Raw genomic sequence first — 24,458 nt, forward strand, 5'->3', positions numbered from 1 at the left:
TCAGGCTACTCAACCCTGTTAGGTTAATTTACAGGATCTTATTAAAAAATACATAGATACACATTTATTTTGGTACATGTTTGTCTGGTTTCTCAGCCTTCACATTTCTTCAGCTAAGTGTTTTTAGTATTCAATATTTCAGAAATCAGAATCAGAAATACTTTATTAATCCCAGAGGGAAATTCGATCGTTACAGTTACTCCAAATACATCAACATCCACCATAAAGTATTTTTATTACAGAACTGTGACCAAGATCATCAACTTTATTATTAAACTTTACAAAATGTCTGTTAGTGATAAACCATTTGCATCAAAGACAGAGGGATACATTAAATTGACTTAAAGGTCACATTAGTATGATAGGCGATGTCATACTAATAAAGTTAAAGAGAGGTTAACATGACTTTAGAGGTTTAAACTTACACTTACACTTTCCCCCAATATATATATGTATTTGAAGGGAAATCAAAAGAACACAATCAAAAACACAGCATAAAAATGCAACATGCACCTGAATCTCTTATAGGTTGTTGTGCAGTTCCTAGTAGGTAATCTGAGGTTACAGGTGTGACAAGATAGAACAGTAAAAAGGTGACCTGTCGATTTCTTCTGCATTGATTTTTATGCACTGTAAGATGTTGTACATTGCTGCATCAGTAGAGTTCCTTTTTAACTCAAGAACTTTCAGTAGTTGCAGTTCACTCTCATATAACCAAGCGGCAACCTCCAGTCTTGAAAAATGGAGCCAATGCAGAAGTGCAAAATCCTGCAGTTCATCAAGTATCCACTTGAGGCTCCAGGAACACCATTAATCACATGCACACCACAGCCAAAAAAGCAGTTTTACAGCATAAATAAACATGTTTACAGCCTGGTACAAAAAACTAAATAGGTCTGATTAGTTATTGTCATCACGTGCACAGACTGCATGGGGGGAGAATTTTTTTTAAACGGCTCAGTTTTGATACTTGTTATCCATAGTTAGGCGGGTAGCTGACATGATTGACAGGTGGGCGTGATGTAACGGTTTGTCAAGAGGTTTAAAACCCGCCTCAGCTCCAGCTCTCAGCCTGTTGTTAGGTTGACTGAAAGTTAGACTGAAACAGGATTTACAACATGGAGGCTGCTGCCGATGAGCCTCCGGACCCCCCTGCAGGAACAGATGACTGACGTCACCCAGGCTTCATCCATTAATATTTACAGTCTATGCATGTAACTAGCTTATTTGACAAGCAGACTCTTGTGGTTGGTTTGCTAACTGCGGGAAAAAATGTTGCCAATAGTGAAATTTTTTTATGAGCTTTTTGACCTGCTTGGTGTCTTTTTTGGAGTTGTTGAATGCATGAAAACGATATTCACACATTTCAACAATATCGTTGAGAGGAGGACGTCCCTTAATAAACTGCAACAGATCTCCTTGCAGGTCCTCTCCATGGGTCAGCAGGACAATTGCAGTCTCCCTGATCTTCCAGCAGAGCTTCTCCTCCAGCTTTTCTAATATTCCTACCTCTTTATCAGTGAACCTGCTGAGCTGTATCACCAGTAAAACCAAGCAGCACCCTGGCTTACAGTACCTCTTACACTGCTCTATGTGGGCCTCGCAGTTTTGGAGTTGGTCGTTAAGGAAGTCTGGAGTGTCGACCACTCTCACCTGCGTTCCAAATAGCCCGATTTCTCTGAACTGACATTGGGTTGTGACCGGCATGGAGCTGGGTTCAGATTTAAAAATCTGACTTGAATCCAGCGGGGTGGTCCCTGCAGCCAGGATGGTGTTTGCAGATGCACTCTTTCCAGTCCCAGTTAGTCCCAGCAGAACAATGTTTGGTATCTCAGGAACGTCATGGCCTGCGTGACCTGGGGGACAAGTTTAACCAATTTTAATGTTTCTGACTTAATAAATACATAAAAACAAAGTTTGATTAGCGAAGGACTACTGTAGAACATGATTATTTTATATTAATTGTTTGTGTGGTGTTGTATCCCCAGAAACATACCAATGTGACGTCCAGGTGTCAGACTATCGGGGGCAGGAGAAACAATGCGTGACTGACTCATGGCGTTATTGCCTGTGAAGATATAACATGCATACTGCCATTTACAAAATTACATTGAAAACCATTGACCATGAGGATCTGTAAGGGTTTGGGGCATCATTGTTCTCAGACTACTTGACTGACTCTCAAACAAGACATCTCAATATCCAACATTTGTCTCAGTTTTCCAATTAAAGTCTACAATTGATTCATGAAACTGAGTGAGTAATTTTCTACTCAACCCATGGCTGTTTCTGAAATCACACACTCTTTCCCTATTCACTACTCACTATAGAGAACAAACCAAATTAGATATTTTTGTAGGCCAACCCGTAAGTAGCATCACCATGAGGTCTATCAAAAATTTGATTTGTGATTGGATTTTGGATCATCGCAGAAATTAAGCTAAGTGGCAAACACACATTTCTGATGTGTAGGCGTTTTGTTCAGCACGATAATCTTCACAAATGAACACAGTTTATGATGTTTGAAGCGTTAACGAAGCCGACATAAGTAAAAAGCTAACGTTATGCTATAGCTAACTACACCACGGCCGGATGATTTTGATGCCACTACCGCTATGCTTCAGACGATCTCCGATAAACTTAATCTGCGTAGCTTAATAAATTTTTTATTAACCTAACATTTGCCTTACCTCAAAGATTAAACCTACAGGAGACATCACAGACTAGTGAGAGAGTTTCCGGCGTCTGTGTCAGGTGTGATGACCTTTAATGTCCCCGACAACCACTGTAGTCTCATTTAGCCACTTGTTAGCAACCGCCTTTTTAAGGACACAGAAAAACTTCAAAAAATTCACTCTCATTGCTCTACTCCTGCTGAAACTTGTCATCAGCCGACTTGGCTCACCTATGCACGCGTCTGCTTTCCATCTACAATCCAGCCAGTATATAAGCCTATCCTGCTCTCTCACTCCTTGCCAGATTGTTCTGTGCCATCTCATGCATGACTCTCCATCCTACCAGTCCCTTTTAGTCAGATCCCCCATTCAGAACATGAAACATGAGCATCTTACTTATAACTACTACAATCACCTCTTAGTAATTAACCCAGCCTTACCTGATCTCCAATGGTTCAGATGTTCAGCGTTTCTAAAAGAGTTACATCATCATTAGTGTTAATCATGAAATTACAGGTATAGGGATTGTTTTCATCCTGCTTTGGGGCTAGCTCATGCTCATCCCTGTCTCATTGACTTGGCTTCAATTGAAACACTCACTTTGAAACTTATTGGTTGAAAAAACCTTAAATAAAGAAATACCAGAGAAACACAAGCCAGCCCTAAAGTAAGAAACCTTTTGCTTTTTATTTTGCATGTGTAGCGAGAAAATGTGTTAAAGTATATATATTTTTACCTTCTTTGCTCCAAGGCTGCTTTTCTTCTACGTACCACACTTTCACTGTAGCTGGTGTAGGCATAGGTGAATTTAGGAAACCCATTGCAACACTTCCTACAGTCATTGGCAAGATCTTCAGTAAGCATCATCAGTTTGATGTTTGATTCTTTCAGATAGTCGAGTGAGTTGAAGGTTTTGGCGTTTGGTAACATGACGACTAGTTGTGACATGATATTTTCTCCAAAGGTATCAGTTAGTTTACTGATTCGAGCCTGAACTTTTTGATTTTGGGTGTCGTCTGGGTCTATTGCCAGTATGAACAAATGCGGGCCAGGATGAGACAGCGCCATGATGTCAATAATCAGTTGGTCCGGTTGCAGACATTCTTCATCGAAGAAATGATGTGTGTTAATGACTCTAAATGAGTTGTTCTCTTGCATGACAATGTTGTTCGACATGATACAGTTATCTATAACACCATTGAGAAGGTTGTCTTCAATGGCTTTCTGATCTCCCATTTCGAACAGAGCGATGGTAAACTTTCCCCCATATGCTGTAAAAACAAAAAACACCAATATGTTATAAATCCCAATCTGTAGATACTGCATAACCTGAAAAAATAATACTGAAACGCTTGCAGATTATATACTGCAAATATGTCAAGCTAGTTTATTTCTAATTTAAAATAGCAGCTTATTTACATGGCATTGAAGAATTTCCTTGGAGAGGAAAGAAAACAACGCCACATTTTATCTATCTTGAAACACTATTGCCTCACACAGAAGCACCTTAACCCAAATGTACACGACAATGATCCACTCAAAATTAAATCAGTTTTGTTTTTGCTTTCAAAAAAGTTCTGTGTTCAGTCAACAAAGTTTTGATAACAACCATCATACACACAGATCTGCAAAATGACTAAAAACCATGTAATATATATGCCAAACCAGTAGTTGGCGGTGTGACTTTCTTATTAAACACCACGTGCATTTGCAAATACTCTTCTTTCCACAGAGCGGTGAGTTGTAAACATACAAAAATGGCTAACGATCAAAGTTTTGTGTGGACTGATGTTAACGTGGGGTTAGGGTTAGTTAGGGACCCTAATGTTACGAAGCTTTGGTTTTCAGAGGAATGCACTTTACTATGTTTCTCAATAATATAACACTAATATGTGTCTCTAGTCTGTCTACAAACCCCCAATGATGAGAAAAGTCCATCCTCTAAGTCTTGTGCCTGCTCCACTTTTCAGAAAATGTGTGCTCAAACAGGCCATTTGGAGATTTTCCCTTTGTGACATCACAAAGGGTAGTAACCCCTCCCCAGGTGGCTGACACTCCCACAGCTAGGTGTTTGTTCTGTCATCTGAGTCTACCTTCTCACCGTAAACAATAGGACATGGAGCGAGAAAGACCAAGACACCTGAGCCCTTCCAGAGAGGGGCGTGGTCAGACACAGCTCATTTACATATTTAAAGGTACAGGCACAGAAACAGCCTGTTCTGAGCAGAGCTGAAATAGAGGGGTTTATAGGCATGATGAAATACAGGATCAGAGTGGATTTAGAACAAGAAACTTCACAGACATGTTCTGGGGAGCTCTGAGACTTATTTACACCGGTTGAAGAGGAGAATAATATGTGACCTTTAAACAAGAAATGACCATATTTGGATCAAAGGCAAGAAATGCATTTTATTCAATCTACGGCTGCAGTACTGAGTTCAACTATTTTTTGCATTCAGCATATCCTGCTGCGTTAGCCATACATGTTGTATCATACATGATGTGTATTTTTTGATGAGCTATATTTATGGTACTAATACCTACACCTTGTAGTTTTGATACATGCTAGAGTTTTTGTTTGAGGTTATGACACTGAATAATGTACAATGTGATGATGGGTCATGTGTATTTAACACACCTGTGTATGACCATGGGATTATTCTGAGGGGACCCTAAGGAAGCTACAGCTGAAAAAACGCAGTGTTCGCTCACAATAAGGTTATATTATTTATTAAATTTATTTAAAAAATGTTTTTAAAATATCTGCATATTTTTTTAAACATGCTTTCCTTTTTGCTCTGTCTTTACTGTAAGCCAAAGGGGTGTGTTCATTTCCCAGAATGACAGCGACCTCGCTATGAAAGAATGCTGTCCATCCACTTTTTTGCAAACATGAATATTATAATGAAACGAACTGTTTCCAAAAATATGTATAAAATATTTACTGTAATCCTCAAACAAACTCCTTGAAAGTTGCATAACCTAATTCAATCACAAAAACATAATGCCCTTATTTTAATACTAGGGAATAATATGCACATTGGCTCTCCTGATATCAAAGTCAAGCAATTAAAATAAAGTACAACATGCAAATATATCATTATTTCCTATTTCTATTCATATTTATTTCACATATATAACAGTTAACAACAAAGAATCTAAGCTGTTTCCCTGATAGAATCACACAAAGAAAGTTTGACTCAGAGAGTCAAAAGTCATTCTTAAAGAAGATTTGGTTGTTTTAAAGACAGTGATCATGACATTTAAATGAAATGTCAGCCACCCTAGAAATACCTGAGAGTTAATAAGAAAGAAGATGTTTCACTTACGAGGTGGAGCTTTTACAGAACTCATTCTCACTGGTTCATAGAGGACAGAAGACTGGTTGCTTCCAGTGGGATTTCTTGAAAAACTTTGAAGTCTATTAGCATGAAACACACTGATATAAAGAAGGTAGACCCACCCTTTGGGAGGAGTCGAGAAATCAAAAACATGGGTAAGGTTTTGTTTTTCTTCATTTCAAGACAGCAATAAAGATGGGCAACAGCTCCTCAAGGAAGAACTATGGCTCTTCAATCCCTAAAGGTAAAGTTTGAACTATTCCTCTGCTTCATCCCCTCACTGAGTCAATACTTGAATTAGTTGGTAGATTTTTTTTGTACTATATTAACAGAATCAACTTTTGTTTGCAGGTGACCCACTAAGGATTGTGATGATCGGGAAAACTGGAGTTGGGAAGAGTGCTGTTGGTAACACCATCATTGGCAAAAAAGAGTTCAAATCTCTATCAAGCGCCTGTTCTGTGACGGAGACCTGCAGGATAGAACGGGCCAAGGGTCGCAGACAGATCCATGTGATTGACACACCTGGGATTCTGGACACAACTAAAAGTGCAGAGAAAATCAAGAATGAAATTGCCAAGTGCATTCAGGTGTCCTCCCCCGGTCCTCACGTCTTCCTGTTGGTCATCCAGATTGGCAGGTTCACAAAAGAAGAAGAAAACTGCATACAAGCTCTGGAGAAAATCTTTGGCTCTGAGGCGTTGAGATACATGATTGTTCTGTTCACACGTGGTGACGAGCTGCAGGGAAAGTCCATCCGTGACTATGTCCAGTCTGGCCACCCCAAACTTAGAGAGGTGATTAACAGTTGCGGAAACAGATACCATGTCTTCAACAACAAGAAAAAGAGGAACAGGACACAGGTGGTAAAACTGATCAAGAGGATTGATGAGCTCGTGGCAGCAAATGGAGGACAGCACTTCAGTGAGGAGTTGTACAGAGAGGCGGAGCAGACCATGCAGCGGGAAGGTCTACATGGTTCAGCAGAAAGACTCATAGAACAGCAGCCCCCCTACAACTTCGCCTTCATGGCTGAGCTGCTTCAGAGGGTGATTCTGTTTCAGGCTATCCTGGCTGGAAACAGACAGGACGACATGGACGACATGAACAACCTGGACCCGTCCCTCGCCAGCTCCTACCTTAACACGAGGCTTGTTGAGTGATGGCTCTCAGTTTCTGACTCCTTTTGTGTTGTTGTGATACAGAACAACAATCATTTAAAAGTTATATTCACAAGTTTATATGAGACTTTGTTAATGCAGAAAAACTATATTGCTAATCAAACATTCAACTGGTTTATTTGTGGTCATTTATCATGTCATGAAAATTACAAATCAGTAATAGTCTTTATGGACAATCTGCTTTATGTCCATTAAGTCACAGGTCTCAGTTTTTTCTTAGATAAAAGCCAGCAGGGCTCCAAGGAAACAAGGTTGGGGACCACTGAGTAATGATGAGCTTCTTTTGCAAACATTTGAAAACTGACTATCAGGTTTTTGAGCTTTTGCTGTGAAATTACAAGATGGTGACGGTTATGTGTTATTTTGTCTTTACTCATCTTTAAGATTTATTTTTGGGCTTTTTGTGCCTTTACTGGAGAGACAGAACACTGGATAGAGTCAGAAATCAGGGACACAGAGCGTGGGGAATGACATGCGGAAAAAGGAGTCACAGGGCAGATTTGAGCCTGTGTTGCCCGCTTTGAGGACTACAGCCTCTGTACATGGGACGTGTGGGGTGATTACAATGTAAAAGTGTGTTACTGAGTATTGGAACATATTTCTGAAGTATGCTTTCTACAAACATGAATAAAACAGAGTGAACGGAGAACAATGATCTCTCTTGTTTTTCCCATTACTAGTTGATTTCAACACCTCATTGGTTTTATCAAAGTTTAAAGGGGAACGTGTTTGTTATTTTCAGGGAGCTCTTCTCATCTAAAACAAAGTCAAGGTTTCTGAAGAAAAAAAAGGATGTGAACTGATGAAGTTTCTAAATAACCGGGCTAAGAAGTCACAGAAATGTCCACAGGCTGAGATATATGCAAAAATATTAGTCTCTTTAAATAAGACATGAGTGGTCAAAAATATAAGAACTCACGGTGCAAAAAGGTGAAGAAAAACAGCAGGAAAGGTTTTTTTGGGGATAATCAATCAGAGCTCCTGCAAAAAATTGTCATGCCTAGCAACAGGGTCAAGACACCTTCTCACTAAGATAAAAGTATCTCTTCCTTCCTTGCTCAGAGTTGCTCTGAGAATGTTCCTAAATCACTCCTGTGCTAAAAATCTTTGCTAGGATCAGTGACGGTGGTACAGAAGCAACGATTGAAGTTGTGAGGAACAAAGACAAGATATCCAGAAGTAGTCTTGCAACACAGAGAAAAATGCTCTTTTTCAGATTTGCTCACCTAGTGACATCACAGTGGGATTCTGGTTAAAAAAAAATACCCTCCCCTCCCCTCCCCTGATATCTCCACCCTTGGACTCCACCCCCAGCCTAGAGCAAAACTTTTGCACAGGTCCGCCATTTTTATTCTCGCCACAGAGGAGTGATGTCTACCGGGGAAACTCAGGGGGGCTCATTGCATTTAAAGAGACACACACACCAAAAGGGAGCGTTCTGAGAGAGCTGGTTTATACAGGGTCACAAACCTCCTCTGGTGCTTGATTCATGTTATATTTTGAGCAAAGCACAGCACAGATGTTTCATTTAGACCACAGGGGACTGTTTGAAAAGATGGAAAAGGGGGATAATATGTCCTCTTAAAAGAAAAATTCTAAGTCAAGGGAAACACCTTGAAGTTGGATTAGAAATGGACAGAAAATTCAGACCAGTTGAACTTTTAAAATATGCTGTGAGAGAGGACAGTAACAGAATTTGAATTTATCGTTACTCGGGGTGTCACAGAATTTGTATTCGTCCTGTACTGTCACGGTTCAAACGTCACAGTTTGGTGCATGCAGTCATGAATATCTCAGTGCGAAATGAAAATCATTACATCTAAAAAAATAAATAAATACAAATCAATGAACTAACAAAATCAACCACAAAGCAAATGTCCTAAATGGCTCCCCATAGTGGTTAGTAAACAGGACTTTGTGGAAATCCTGCATTAGTCTCATGGACCAGGTACACCACGGAGCAGTGGAAACACCCTGAGGTATCAAAACTGAACAGCTTGTCATTTTCTTGAAATGTTCCTAACTGGTTGAACAGCTTGTAAGACAGCTTACAGAAAATGAGACTGATGTTTTTTCAGAACCAGGAAATATGCAAGCTATAGCTGTAGGCAACACCCAGGCGACAGAATCAGCAGACAGAAGTAAACAGAGTGTAAACACAGGATCCTGCTTGTCTATCAAAATCTTAAGATATGTAATTAGGTTCATTGCTAACAAACGAAGATGCAACAAAACCAAGCAATAACCTGTGCAAAGTCCTGCAGTTCATCGAGTATCCACTTGAGGCTGGCTGCAGAAGACCCTGAAGTCACATACACACCCATTCAAAAAAAAGAGAGTTTTTACAGCAGAGATAAACATGTTTACAGATTTAGTTCTGGACTTTTCTGTATGTGCCTTTGTTGTAAGACAAGTTTATTTATACAGGACATTTCAACAGCAAGGCAATTCAAAGTGCTTCACACAACATCAAAATAAAAAAAAAATATATATATTAAAATAGAAAATGTATAAATATCTAAAACAAACAATTCACAATCACAAAGAACCATCAGGATATTCCTTGTAGTGACTTGACAGTGGATGGAGTCGGAAAACAGGGACAGAGAGTGTGGGGATTGAAATGCGGGAAAGGAGCCTCGGGTCAGACTCAAACCCGGGCCGCCTGCTTGGAGGACTACAGCCTCCGTATATGGGGTGCAACGCCTCATCTTATCTGTTTTCAATAAAACACCCTAAAACTTAGGGTGTAGCTGTTTGTCAGGAGGCTTAGTACCCGCCTCAACCAAACTCATTGCTGCAGAGGGCAAAATATGTTGTTGAGCAGAACATGTTCTTATGATTGTAGATTAAATTTCAGTTGAAGCGTTCAGATGAACTCGCACACAAATGAGTCACATCAACATTTCTGTCTGCATGGATTATTTCCTCATGTTTCTTTTAAATATTTTGGCTGGCTTCATGACAAGAATGGAGTATAGCGTTAGTTCAGGCAGGTCACAGAGTCACGCCCTATTATCATGCCAGAGTTTCGGTAACAGCTAATCTCACGCAAGCTGCATCAGCTGATGGCCATCTGTACCCTGCCGTACTCAAGCACGATTGGCTTCCGCTGCGCCATTCTCACACTGGCCGGCACGGCCCGCGGTCACACTACACAGGACTATCTGTGCTTAAGCAGGATTACCTCTCTTGTACATAACGTCGTTATACCACACATGCATGCTTAATGTTATCATGAAGCGTGCTCAGTTGACAAACAGGTGAGAGAGAGAGAGAGAGAGAAAAGGTTGAGTCCACGTCTGCACATCGGCGAACAACACAGAGAGCATGACAGCTACTTTACTGACTTTGCAGAATTCATGCGCAAAGAGTATTATTGTGTGTAGTTTTGTAGTACTGGAAATTGGTCTTGGTCTCAAGACCGGTCTTGGTCTCATCTCGGAATCAAAATCATTTTCACAAGGTCTCGTCTCGGTCTCAGACTGGGCGGACTCCGGATTCTAGATTCAAGACCAAAACTGAAAGGCTATTTTTCCACATCATTACTGTGATTAGAGAAAACGCCCCTTTTTTAAATTCATATTTAGGGTGTATAGTAGCTGTTTGTCAGGAGGCTTAGTACCCGCCTCAACCAAACTCATTGCTGAAGAAGGCAAAAGATGTTGCATGAATTACTTCCTCATGTTTCTTTCAGAGTTTGAGTTTGTTTTCCAGCTGGCTTCATGACAAGACTAAACCTTACCTTACCTTGTGTTTTTCCACGTTGTCATGTGATTAGAAGGAAAACGCCTCTTTCTAAAACAAAAGACAACTTCAATTAATTTGTACAAATTGAGTTTCATCCCCAGGTTACGGCATGCAACCTTCCCTTACCTTCTGCACACAAGATGATGATTTTTCAGAGATATTTATGGTCTTGGTCTTGTCTCTGTCTCGCCCTGCCTTGGTCTTGACTACAAGACTAGTGTGTGGCAGTTAATATCTGTGCTTGTGAAACTATATAACTTACTCAAGGATGTGTTTATTTTGCTAAGATTTGATACAAGTTTAACCATCCCATGCAAGCCGACTTCTCACCTTACCTGCCGTCCTCAAGGTTTTGGTGTTAAAGGCGTTTAATGTTCTTCATAATAAGAAGGTAAGGGATAAATGCTTGCATCTGAAGTGTACAGTATATGTGTCTGTACAGTAGCATGACGGTGTGTATGTCACAGATGCTGCATGTGGACAGAATGTACAGCTCTATTTTTGCTACCAACACATGCTGTCATCAAATCTGCAAACATCACACTGATGTCTGTGCCATTAAATGGGTCACAGCTCAGGATATCCAGTGTGTACAGGATATGATCGGTTAAACGTTCATACTGTACCATCTCTCATCTCATCTGCTCCCTGTGGACACCAGTCACTCATCGACAGTTTACTAAAAAGGACGGATGTTTGTCATAGCATGAGCATAAAGTTTGTTTGATTTAAAATTCAGAAAAGCCTCAGAAAAGGAAGAGTTTGCCCTTTCCTTTAACTCTTAAAACGTCTTTCTAGACCAGTTTACTCAACTTTGAGATGACCATCTCTGAAAACGGTTGGGCTCCTCAGATGGCTTAATTTTCTCACTTTTGCTACTTTGGTGCTAACATTAAAATAATATGGACGCTCAGCATTTGATAAGTTGTGTACCCAGATGTTCAATATGTCCTAGTGGAGACCACAGACTGTAAATATTAATGGACAAAGCCTGAGTGACGTCACCCATCAGTTTTTGGAATCCCTTCGATGGCGGTCGCCAGGCTGGAAATGCTGTCTCAGCCTAACTGCAGAGCTCCTGACAAACCGTCTCACCAGGCCCACCTGTCAGTCAGGTCATCCACGTGCCTTACTGTGAATAACGGTCCTTCATAAAATTAAAATGGAGGAGTTATCAACCCCCCTTCCCACTGATGCTGACTGTATCTATAGGGAATGTAATTCTATTGAGATTTGCTTCTCCTACTAATGCTATGGCAGCACAACAAAGCAGCACAACTTGACAAAACTCCAGCACAAAAGTGAGACACATTAGCTGGTCCCTAATCTTGGAACCCCATCAGATAGCCGATCATAGCAATGTCCAATTTTCCACAGTTACCAGTGTAGCCTGTGGTTAGTAAAAAGGGACTTCTGGCCAACACTTCCTTTTCTGTGTGTTGCAATTGCTTACAGTTTTCGACAAGCAAGATCAGAAGAGAGATATGAGTTGGAGATGAGAAGTGACATCTGAGAGATTGTTAGCTGCCAAAGTTTGACGAAGTTGTTGGACCAGCATACCAACCAGAAACCAGCTGGCAAAGCCTAGAGCTGTGTTCCTTCATGGCTAAAGTCATGCATTGATTGAGGAAATATGTATTTATTTCTGTTCTGCAGCTGTTAACAGCACTTTTCCCTATTTTTGTTGATTTTATTTCTGGACAGTGAATTCTCAAAATATCATTCTCGTGACAGACATGCATGCTGAACGTGAGAAACTCAGGGTCAAACTTCACCAAACAATCTGAGCAGTTACGGGAGGTCAGGAGGTGGAAAAGTTTATTCTGTAGTCCGCACAAGCATCAGAGATGGTGAGGACCAAAAAAACCCAAACCCATATCCTGACACACTTCTTACATTTCTTTCAGGTTCTCAGTGAATACTTGTGTCTGAAGTGTAATGAGGAAGTTGCTGGCCGATATCAGCATGTCTGTGTTTTAGGAGAACATTCCCAGCATGCTGTTCTTTACTGCCAGTTCTACATTTATGGCGGGAGATGTGAGCTTCGTGCTGTAAGCCAGATATATGCTCCATAAAACTTAAACCTCAAATAACACACGACTGGGCGGATCAAGTTCAGGCTTAGAGAGCAGCAGCAGCAGGAAGCCAAAAGATCTCTGACTTTAAAAACTGAGCTCACTCAGATCTTCATTATTTCATATTTCAGACCTGAATGCAGTGACTTATTTTAATGAAGCTAAGTGTCAAACATTTAGTTAGGAGGGTAATATCTCATAAAGTATGTAAGATCCCGTTTACATGGAATTAACATCTCTCAAGTACATCTGTTGTGAGGGGTGTAAAACTATTATTCATCACCATCATCTATTCATTTAGTTTAATCCTCAGAAAAATAATCTAGGGAGAACCTTTATCTAAAATGCTGCTGAGTTACAGACAATACAACCCTGGAAACACAGGAGGTAATACCAAGCACAGAAACACAGGTAGGTAAACGAGGTAAACGTCTGTCTGACAATGAACTGACTCAGAAGGGAAGAAACACAGAGGGGGTTTCTGAATTGCAAAGTGCCTACACACTCTGACAGTCCCTTCTGTCTGTGCAGTATCCTGTTAGGACATACTGTTCAGTAGGTTGATATTTGTTCCTACTTCGTCTGATTCATTCAGTGTGGAAGTGGCGTCATCAGCCCGCCTCATGTTAATGACACTCCAACTCAGATGTGATATGCTTGATGGCTCAGTAAATAATACAAAACTTCACATTGCATGTAAACACTTAACATTTGAAAGGTGCGTTGCCCGAACCGGCCGCATCCATCCTTGTTTGTTTTTACTTGGAGGCGCAGGTGAAGTGGCGTTTTAAATTTAATTTTGCAAAGCATTATCTGTGTTAAAATACAACTAATTTCCTGAAAGGACGCATCCAGACCATACTGTATAAAACCCGTAAGTTAGTATCCATGCTGAAATGTTCAGTCTACTGAGGTGGACCCAAAAAAAGCTCACTGAAAGACCACGAGGGTTCAGTCTACTGAAAAGTCTGCACTGCATACTGAGCTGTGGCTTTTTGAAAAGGGCCAGAGACTAGACACTGGGGTAATCAAACACCGGTGAGACCAACAAGACACAGGCGAGGACAGCCAGCTGATTGTCTTCACCTGTGTCTGACGACCTCAGCGTTAATTTTTGTTGTCAGTTCACACGTCATCCTCCCTGTGTTCCTGTGTTTGATCCTCATGTGGAGTTTTCCTGTGCCTCCCTGTGATTTGTTTTGCCATTTGTGGATTTTTTGGGACTTTCGCTGAAGATGGAGTAAATGCTTATGCTTTTGTCTTTTGAACTTTTTGTTTTATTAAATCCTTTTTGTTTAATCTGTAGTTGGGTCCAGTTCCTTTTTTTCCCATGACCTGAAGAACCAGTTTTCCCGTGATAACAGGTTAATTTCTCAAGATGACTAAATGTAACACTCTGATATCCCGAGATAAGGACATAAATGAGTTAAAGTTTTTTTAAATTCACTCGTTGTCACGGGGAAACAGAGTAAAATAAAATGCATGGCTGCATGTCCTTTTAGGGCTTCCATACATTAATACAGACTCATGAGGGCTGTGATTGACTTGTTGAAATGTAGGTTCAGGAGTGCAATGTGAAACATTTATCCAGGAACATGTCCTACTTGGCACAGAGACACAGCATCTGTTCACATAGATACCAAAACACACATCACATATAGGAGCCGGCACTGACCCTAATGTTGGCGTCATGTGTCTGTAGAAGGCAGGGCATCTTCTGTGCATGTGTGTCTGTTGGAGGGTGTTGTATTTTTAGTTAGGCTTGCCCCTCAGATGTCCATCAGCAGGGCAAAGACTCCTTCAGTGACGATATATAGGAGCAGAGCTGTCTGCAGCCTCAAACACAGATGATCACTGCTACAAGGTACATCACCTCCTTGTCTTCAGGATCCAGAAAAACACAAATATTAGCAAAAGAGAAACAACGTAGACATACAATTTAAATGCTTCTTTTTCTTTGTGTGTGTTTGCAGGGAGTTTTAAGAAGTTTGAAGATGTCGAATGAGAGGAATGTTGAGGTGGTGGGCTGCGACGCCTCCATCATGAGGAACGTCTGGGAGATCAGAGAGAGGGAATATGACCAGAAGATGCAGATGGAGCATGAGCGGATAGAGAAGAGTGCTCTGATCACGTAAGGACTCAAACCATTTCAAAATCAAACAGCTCGAATAGAAACTTTATGATCATTGCATGAAATTCTGTTTGGCAGCAATCCACCGAAAGCAGCACAAAATATTTCAGTCTGTCTGAGTGTGCACAGGCTGCCTGCAGGTCCAAGACAACGTGATCAAATTCACTTCCTGGTCTTTATGACAGCAAATTTAATTTTTTTTCAAAATTGTTTTTGCACTTAGATTTTTACCAGATAAAAGTAGAAGCCGTTAGTTGTGATAGATTGAAAGGGAACGTTGTGACATTGGTTGTTCTGCCTGGTAGACCTGAGACACAAAGATGCTCTGACACAAACCCGTTATTGCATCGTTCACTTACGCAAGACAAATCTAAACTTCCTTATTTGATCTTCAAAAAAGTTAAACCGATGATCTGGAAACTGAATGCCAGAGCCATTGTCATGAAGTTATGTTTTAAAACTACACCTTGCAGAAACCAATGCATGCCAATCTAACACCTCAACAGTGAAACCTCCCTTACTGTCAGGTAACAGCGTTAACCTTTGGTTTAAGGTTGCAGGGACATTTTTCAGGATGCAGTTTCAGATGCCGCCAAATTCTAATGTTTTTTCAATTATTGCTAATGTATTAGTGTAGTATTTCCACCTTTAGTGCATATTAAGAAACTTCAGAGCTGATGAATTCCCCAACAATTAGCACTCAGTATAACATAGTTTCTTTCAAACATATTTGCAGTTTGCAAAAGGTAAAAAGATGTGCTTTAAGGTGTTTAGTAAAACTATCCACTGAGTCAGCAGGTCTAACATTTGGAGGAGTGTTCAATATGTTGGGGAGGAGTCTGTGATCTATTAAGAGGGCAAAGTCCTTTAAGGCTTTAAATTAGATAAAATATCTTTTAGAGCATGAAAAGTTGGTGCATTTAAGATTCATAGAATTAGCGGTTTTATTTTGATACTCCTGAGATCACTTTTTTTAACAGCTTGTAGTTTTGCAATGGCTGCTTCCTGTTGGCTAAAATGTAATGCATTACATATTTTTTATTACAATGAAGAACTTACCCAAAATGTGAATCAACATTTCTCTGAGTACCTGTTACCAGAAAAGCGAATATTAACACCTCTATGAAGAAAAGGCTGACTGCAGAACTGTTGAATTATTGCACAAGTTTTTAGATTAAACTAGCAAAACAGGCAACTGAAAAGATTGTGATATTTAAGATTCTTGTGAATGGAAATGCTGGACTAACATGTAGACCGGGTAAGGTCAGAACAATGTTTAGTCATCAAGGAAACGCAGAGGCAGAAATTAAGCAAGCAGTCAGTACAGGAATATTATTAAACTCCGGGAGTGTAAAGGGAGGCTCTGAACAGGAACAATGGACTAACAAAAGTTTTCACTTAATTTCCTAAGTCTAAAATTTGGCCTAATATCAAGATATAAATTGACTTTTCTCATGCATCACTTTATCCTGCAAATAAATCAAATTCAACCATCCCGAGAGTTGGAACTGAAGGTTTTCTCTTGAGAGTAATGTGATCAGTCAGTGTGCTGAAAGGTAAGCAGTTAAAGCTGACACCAGTGCTCAGACAGTAGCAACATGTACCTAAATGGATTATGTGTCAGGTGTTAGGAATGGTTGAACATAGTGTCACAAATAATGATTTTACAGTCGACACCGAACACCAGGGGGAGGGAAGCTCAGGGTAGACCGACTGGCTATGGGTCGAATCACACAGCAGATACAGTACAAGGTTTACGATCAGAAATCTGTACATGAATAATCTTTCATCTGTAATCTTTGGTCTATAATCTGTTCTACAGATTGCAGAATCAGATTTTTTTTAAATCTGCTAATCATTTGTAAAACCAAAAATCAAGCAGATAGGCCACATGCCTTAATATTACTATCTCTAATTTATGTCAGATAAGGTTGAAAATAATCTTTGATATACATTTTAAGCAAATGTATTTTTATTCTCAAACACTTAATAAAGTTATTTCTTTAACTTGCATGATTAAAAATATGAGTAAAATTTTTGTTATGAATATTTCTGCGGGAAAAATAAGCAAGAATACAAAGCTTTATGGGCTTTTTTACTTACGGTTGCCATGTCAATCCACTATGGAGGAGATTGCTCCCCGATTCAACCTGCCACCTATTGTACTGCACGTTCTGCCCGCTCGCCTCATAGACTGTAAATATTACATTAGCCTGCCTGGGAGCTGGAGTCTGACGTCACTTTCCTGCGCCGTCCACTTTGTCATTTCGTTTTAGAGTTGGTTTGAATTATGATCACTTTTTAGCACGGCAAGTTTGAAAACGAAAAGCTAAAGACCTTTTCGTTTTCATTTGAATGATGTCATACAATATGCATACATAGAGAGTAAAAGTATAATGCAAACTGGATGACTGAATATTCATTTTAAATATAGGTCAAATAATGTACCTATAATCTGAAAATTAAAAAGTGTTTCTGTTCCTGTATTTTCATTTTAAAATTTGATTTTTCATTTGAATTATGATACAGATGTAGCGGGGCATTTTTTGAAAATGATAAAGCAAATGTAATTTTCTTCCTCATTTTAATTTAGTCAAAGAATGTGCATTTTTGAAGTTGAAAACTAAAATTCAAATTAGATAAATTAATCATCATTTTATTTTTGAGTCAAATAATACACTCATATTCTGAAAATTAAAAAGCATTTCTGTTAATGCGTTTGAATTTTCAAATTAGCTTTATCATTTGAATTTTGATCACTAATCGCTTCCATAATCCACGAGTTAAACCTCTAAAAAGCACAAGATATTTTTTTTGTAGCAGTTCTCTCTTATACTCAAGTACATAATGTTGTAATGTATCTCACTCTTGCTTGATTTAATAATGAGTAGACTAATATGTCATCTGCATATAAATAACAGTTTGTCAGTGTGTATTTCTTTTGGTGTAACATTATCTCATCCTGCTCTAAGTGTCCCCACAGAGCTAAATATAAACAGAGCAGTTATATATACCTCTCTCCTCACACGTTTGGACTTTCTGTGTGGATATAAATACATCGCACATACTGTTACCCAGCAACAGACTACACCTCTATTACTGTAATGTACAAACTTAACACAAGAGGGCAATGCACGTCCATCCATTTAGCTGGGCATCTCAATAACCAAGAACTCTAATATGAAAGTTACCATGATGCTAATGCATTTAGCATGCAGTTTTAGCATGTAATGCAACCATACTCCGATCAGTAATAAGATCTGAGATTGTCACATAATTTCTCCTTCAGTCAAAACTGGATTCTGTAATCCTAATTTTAAGAAATGTTAAAAATGTATGCCATTTAATGCAAGAATCAAATCACCCTTTGAATTTAACTTTTTCTCCCCCAGCTTTTGAAAGTGCTTGTCAACCCATGTCAGTTGTTCATGTACTTGCTTTAAGTTTCTGAGAGCTATGAAACCTTTTTTCTTTGTACATTTTTTAACAGAATCAACAAAGATTGGGCAAATCGATTGGGTGCAAGACTAGGAAACTACAAAAGGCCAGAGAGGAAACCTAAACCGGTTGAGGATAAGGTAGATGAGAACAATGTCTGGAAGACCAAGAAAGCTCAGGCTCCTCCTCCTGTTCCACGTGGGGTAGGTTCAGGTCCACTTGGAAGACCAGGAGTTCAGAGCAGAGGCCTCTCCACTCCAAGTACCACCAAAAAGGATAAAAAGCTGCCAGAAAAGGGCCTTATGAAGCTCCAGTTGCTCTTGTTCATCAACCAAACTCAACCCTCTTCTATGGTGTGGGGGAAGTCATGGAAGTACAACAAGGCCTTGCCACTACCAGTAGAAGGCACTGAAGCTAGATCAGATTGGGGCCACTGCTGGATGTTTGCTACCCAGCAGCCTTACACCAAAGCAGGGATGCCTTGGAAGAATGGGCCCAACATGATGGATCCTAACATCCTCCATTTCTGGGAGAAATTTGAGACAAGGATGGTGGAATCTCAAGAACTAGACTTGAGTCTTCCCGCTGAGGAGTGGCAGGTCTCCTGGAGAAAATCTGACAAAACCAATAAGGATACATCATCCGAGGATGGAGAGAATTTAGCCAAATCTAGATTGTTCAACTTGTTGGAGGAGACTCAGCAATACAACGAAGAATTGTGTTCATCAGAGTGGAACAAGTCATGGATGTCCACCAAGCCAGGAACTCAGCAGGATAACTTCACTGCTCCAAATAATGGTCTAACGAATAAGTCAAAGCAGAATAACAATAATGAAATGAGCTCCATGTTGGAGAATTGGAAGCTTGCCAACCATCTTGGCCGCAACAACGTCAAGACGTCCCAAAATACAAAATCACTCAGTTCAGCTTGGGTTGATTCTTGGAGAGCAGCCATGACGGTCTTCAACAACCACAAGAATTCCTCTACAAAACAAGGTGATACCTATGATCATAACGACCAGCAAAGAGAGTCAAACCACCACAAAGTCATCGTTGTGCCTCATGAGCAGAAGAACAAAAATCTTAACATGCAGCTCTGGGAGGAATTTGAGGCACTCGCTGAATGGACCAAGTCATGGCAGGTGACAAAAAACAACTCAAAGCCATGTGAAGAATTAGAAAAAGTGCTGAAGCTCTCACAGGTAACTACTTCCGAGGCTCAGAAGGTGGAGAGTAAGACAAAGGGGAATTCTTCAACATCAGGGAACGTTGACCCACGTTATGAGCAACTGAAACATAGCACGATTTATCACCCAAGGAGAGAGTTTGCCCAATCTCAGCTGCTTCGTTTGAAACACCTGGGAAATGACTCGTCCACCTCAGAATGGAAGGACTCCTTCAAGTCAGTGAAACACAGAATGAGGATGGAGAGAAGAAGATACAGGCCTGATCCTTCCAGTCCTTTCAGAGGAGCTGAGAGGGGAGGGGACAATACGCCTGCTGCCTCAGAGTGGACAAACTCATGGAAATTCACCTGCCAGCCCCTGCGTCAGGAGCCTGAAGCTTGGCAACAGGGTTGGACCACAGCGCCCCAAGTCAGAGTAGATCGTGCAAGAGAGTTGAACCACTTTGCTCCTGTAGAACTCCCGAAGAACGGCCCAACTTCAGAGCGAACATGGGAACAATCTTGGAGGTTCTCAAGGCGCCAACGCCAATCACAACCTGGTGAAGTCAGGCCACAAACAAGCCAAGGAAGTTCAAGTGTGTCTTCCAACAATCCTGACAACTCATGGAATCAGAGAAGGTACAGAAGGTCAGTTTCTGACTGGCAGGAGGCTTGGATGGTCTCAGAAACTCAGTTCCGCCAAGACAGGCCCTCTTTAACTCAATGGAGGGATTCGTGGCAGTGGTCTGTATTCCACACAGACCGTTGGACTGAGCAGGTGCCCAGAGAGAACCGCCTGGATGCGTTAATGGAGATCCAACCCCAGAGAGATTGGATGTCCATGCAGAGAGCCCAAGCAAAAATTAGCCGATCTTTTGACACCAAGCTGTTCAGGGAACAATATCCAGAGAAAGAGTGGAATGCTTCATGGAAAGCGAGTCCACTTCTGAGCCAAACACCAAGTATCTCTGGATCTTCAGGTGCAACTGAGAAAACCTTGAGCAGCAATATTCAGCAGCACCACGGCACCACAAATGGCCATGGGTCAAAATGGGGAAGGTCTTTCAGGATTGCCAACCCCATGCCCCAAGTGGAGCAACCCTGGGTGGAGTCCTCTCCCAACACCTCTTGTTATACGGTTATGTGGTTTAGAGAAATGAACACTCAAAACAAAATCAACCCCATGTTCAGCAACAACCCTGCAAACTTCAGTCAGTGGGGACCTTCTCATAGGTTCCTTCAAGGTGCCAGTGCTCAGAGCAAAGACAAAACAAAGTCTAAGGTAACTGTTGACCCTATGGTGATTGTAACCAAACATATCAGCACAAGGAAGCATTTGTATTCCAACATTGAGAAGGAGAAGCAAGGAGACAAGAAGTGGGCCGGATGTCACCTGTTAGGTAAAACCCAACCGCGACCCAAGAGAGGACCCGCTTCAAAGAACATGCCTAAAATGACAGATGAAAACAATGACAAGATGCTTGAAGAGTGGGCAGAATCTTGGAGGTTTTTGGTAAAACCTGGTAGTTTGAAAACACCTGTGAAGTCCCTCAAAGGTTGGAATGATTCTTGGAAATTCCTCATTCCACCGTACCAACCGATGAACGGCCACAAGACAAGATAGAAAGCATGTGCAGTCTGGTGAATGTATTGTCTCTCACTGGTTTTTTTTTTTATTAAAGGATTAAAAAACATCACCATTTGCTGCGTACATTTTTGCACATAACACAAAACAAACATATCTGAAAATGTGTGAAATAAAACAATGTAAGGACAGAAATATTTTAAAACAAAATTTGACCTTTGTAAGTCATAGCTAAAACTTGAGATCAACAGTTTGTAACATAGTGGTTAAAGCCTTTTGAACATGGTGCAAATATTTAGTATTTTCTATTCATTTTAAATTACCTGTTTTACCTGTCAGTTATTCATTTCCTGCAGCATTGCAGATTGCATTTTTGGAAGCTGTTCCACAAAATCTCAGATAAATGATTTACAAAGATTTACATACACAGATGGATGACATCAAGGTATGTCCTTCACTACAAGCAAGGTTTTATGAATCAGTATGAGGAAGTACAGTAAGAGGTGCAGTCAGAGCCAAGTGTAATCACCGGCAGCTCCTTATATGTCCACTAGATGGTGTTACTAGGAAGCTACAGAATATTTACTGCTTTGAAGAGAATTGAAAAAACTCCTACTTCACTTTAAATACAGTTTAACTTGCAAGACTTTTAGCCTATTTGCTGTGAGCACAGGCACCGTTTTCAAAGTGAAGCTGATGCAAAATTGACTGTTATATCTACTGGGAAACTTTAAGGAAAAACCTTGATTAATCGAGACGAAGCTGAATGGTTTCAAAGGGATGGTTGGGACATAAACCTATATGTTGATTATATTCAGGAGTGTGTCTATGCTGGGGACGATGAGGCGATCATATCTAAAGAGACATTCCAAGACAACAACAAAAACCTTTTAACTGTTTCAGTTTGGAGGAAAGCAGGAAAAGGGTTCAAATATAGACATTGTTGACGGTGCTGGAGTTACATTTCATAAATTGCTGATTTATTAGAAAGATGTTTATCTGAGCTTCATTTTACTCATTAGTACCTCATATAATTCCCACAATGGGTCCTTGAAGTTTAAACTCAGAGTGCTTGTTGTAGTAATGGCACTAAAGGCCGGTTGAGACCTGCCTGGTCTGCAGCTCAAATGAGCAACTGCAGTTTTCTTCCATCAGCAACAAGATGACCAGAGGATCCTGTTACAGGTGGAGGCGTCTCCTGCTGCTCTGTGACCTCAGAGAAAAATTACCCATGAAAAATAACCCACCAGTAACAGGTGTCTTGCTTTGATAGGTGTTAAGAAGGAACTAAGTCTAATCTCTAATAAAAGGTAGAATCTGTATACAGATTAGGGGACTTGATTCTGGGATGTTAAGTGGTTTGGTTTCAACCTGTGTTAGGGTCAGAGTAGTAATTGACCATCAGTCAGCTCTTACATATGCAGGAAAACAGTCCATATAGAGAGCAAAAGGCAGACAGAATGCAATCCACCGTAATGACGTCCCGGTTATCAGTGGCGGTATTCTGACAGTGTTATCTCTATTACAGGCATATCTGAAGGGGCGAGTGTGTTTCTCTTTTGATCTGTTTTGACACAGTCACTTTTCAAGTTGCAAACTGGACTGTAAACAAAGTCAAAGGGAATCTTGGCTGCAACTCATTTATCCCTAAATGCTGGCTACGCTAGAATTACCAAGTATAGTTAGCCATCTTTCCAAAAATGGTTGCCTTGTCACTGATGGGTTCCAGGATTGCATTTGGATGGCAATTCAACTTTGACTTCTGGGCCGAGCCTGAAATTCATCTTGTAGTTTTAAAGAGCCCATATTATGCCCTTTTTGGGGTTCATATATTTAATCTATGTACCTACTAAAGTATGTTCACAATAGATAAAGTTTGAAAAAAGTGTCTGTTTTCATGAACTGCCGCTCCATGCACCGGCTCGCTTCAGACTCTCTCTCTAAGGCTCTGAAGTGCCCACGTTCAGAGTCCCAAGTCTGATCTGATTGGTCGGCCTGTTGGCTCTGCCGTAATTGGTCAGTCGCTCAGCACGGTTCTCGGAAATTTTACCATATTTTACCATATTGGGAATGCAGCCACTGGCTCCGTCCGAGGGGAGCAAAAACATTAGCACCTTGGCACTACTGTGCTACCGCAGGCTACAGCATATCGTGGGCGTGCTACAGAAGTTAACGGGCGTGCAACATGAGCTGCTGGGCTTGCCAACGAGCCAATGGGCTTAGATCAGTGATATCACACTGACAATGACGTTGGACTGACAAATTTTTATCGAGAGGGGCTCGAACCGAGCGTTACATGCAGCTAATGCTACAGCTAACAGGAGGACGTAGGAGAAGCCGCGTTTCCGCGGACTTTGAATTTTTGCAAATAGATGTGCCTAAACATGCACAGGACACATGGAAAACACACTAAAGAGCATATAAAACCAGAAAAAGCATAATATGGGACCTTTAAGTCCTATGTTTCTTCTTTCCATGACCACCAGCCAAGTCAATTTTTTGTCTCCACTGTACCAGTCATACTCATGATTTAACTATTACAGGCACATTTATACTTTCATTAAACTTAGTAGTAAAATACATTCATCAGAAACTTCTGCTGACTGCCCCCCCAAAAAGAAAAGAAATTCACTCCCATGATAAAAGCTATTATTCATGACTGTAAGATATGGGTTAGTAAAACCCATTCTCAGAACACTTCTATTATTGTCTGGTGATGTTAAAGACAACTTTTAGGGCTTCAGGTTTAGCCAGCAGTTTGTGATTAAGGACCTCCGGCCAAGACTTCCTATTCTGGGTGTTCCCTTGGATTACAGACTGAGTTGCAGTTTAAGAAGGTCGGTTGGATTTGGAGATGAAAGGCGATGTCTACTAGAAGGATTGAGATATCTGTTAGAAGTCTGTTTTCCTGCACACACTCAAGGCACCTTAAGTCATAAGAACAGAAAAGAAACTCATAAGTTGGACAGTGTTGGTGTTGGTGGTGTGGTCTTGCGTCATTGGTCAAGGTGAAATCAGCCGGGTTAGGGTTAGGGTGTGTCCTGCATGGACACATCAGGGGATTTACAAAAACAGTTTATCCTGCTTAGTCACGCTGCACTGAGGCTTCATATATCA

The 24,458-nt window shown here is 40.5% G+C and overlaps 3 protein-coding genes across 3 annotated transcripts; 2 read left to right on the plus strand and 1 right to left on the minus strand.

Moving 5' to 3' along the window:
• Positions 1 to 145: 145 nt before the first annotated feature.
• On the minus strand, positions 146 to 6,126 carry LOC136183190 (GTPase IMAP family member 8-like). The gene is made up of 5 exons (XM_065965731.1): positions 6,005 to 6,126; positions 3,412 to 3,946; positions 3,116 to 3,147; positions 1,997 to 2,068; positions 146 to 1,856 (listed from the first exon to the last, which is right to left on the minus strand). The coding sequence occupies exons 1-5, from the start codon at positions 6,027 to 6,029 to the stop codon at positions 1,219 to 1,221; spliced, it is 1,302 nt and encodes a 433-aa protein (XP_065821803.1). The 5' UTR covers positions 6,030 to 6,126; the 3' UTR covers positions 146 to 1,218.
• Positions 6,071 to 7,840, plus strand: LOC109988526 (GTPase IMAP family member 7-like). Its single transcript, XM_020640037.3, has 2 exons — positions 6,071 to 6,260; positions 6,368 to 7,840. Exons 1-2 carry the CDS (start codon positions 6,212 to 6,214, stop codon positions 7,177 to 7,179), a joined length of 861 nt encoding a protein of 286 aa, XP_020495693.1. The 5' UTR covers positions 6,071 to 6,211; the 3' UTR covers positions 7,180 to 7,840.
• Positions 7,841 to 14,753: 6,913 nt separating this feature from the next.
• Positions 14,754 to 21,453, plus strand: LOC136183219 (uncharacterized). The gene is made up of 3 exons (XM_065965896.1): positions 14,754 to 14,886; positions 14,996 to 15,153; positions 18,644 to 21,453. Exons 2-3 carry the CDS (start codon positions 15,017 to 15,019, stop codon positions 21,378 to 21,380), a joined length of 2,874 nt encoding a protein of 957 aa, XP_065821968.1. The 5' UTR covers positions 14,754 to 14,886; positions 14,996 to 15,016; the 3' UTR covers positions 21,381 to 21,453.
• Positions 21,454 to 24,458: the final 3,005 nt, after the last annotated feature.

Source organism: Labrus bergylta, chromosome 17 (genome assembly GCF_963930695.1).
Source record: "Labrus bergylta chromosome 17, fLabBer1.1, whole genome shotgun sequence".
Taxonomy (NCBI): Eukaryota; Metazoa; Chordata; class Actinopteri; order Labriformes; family Labridae; genus Labrus; species Labrus bergylta.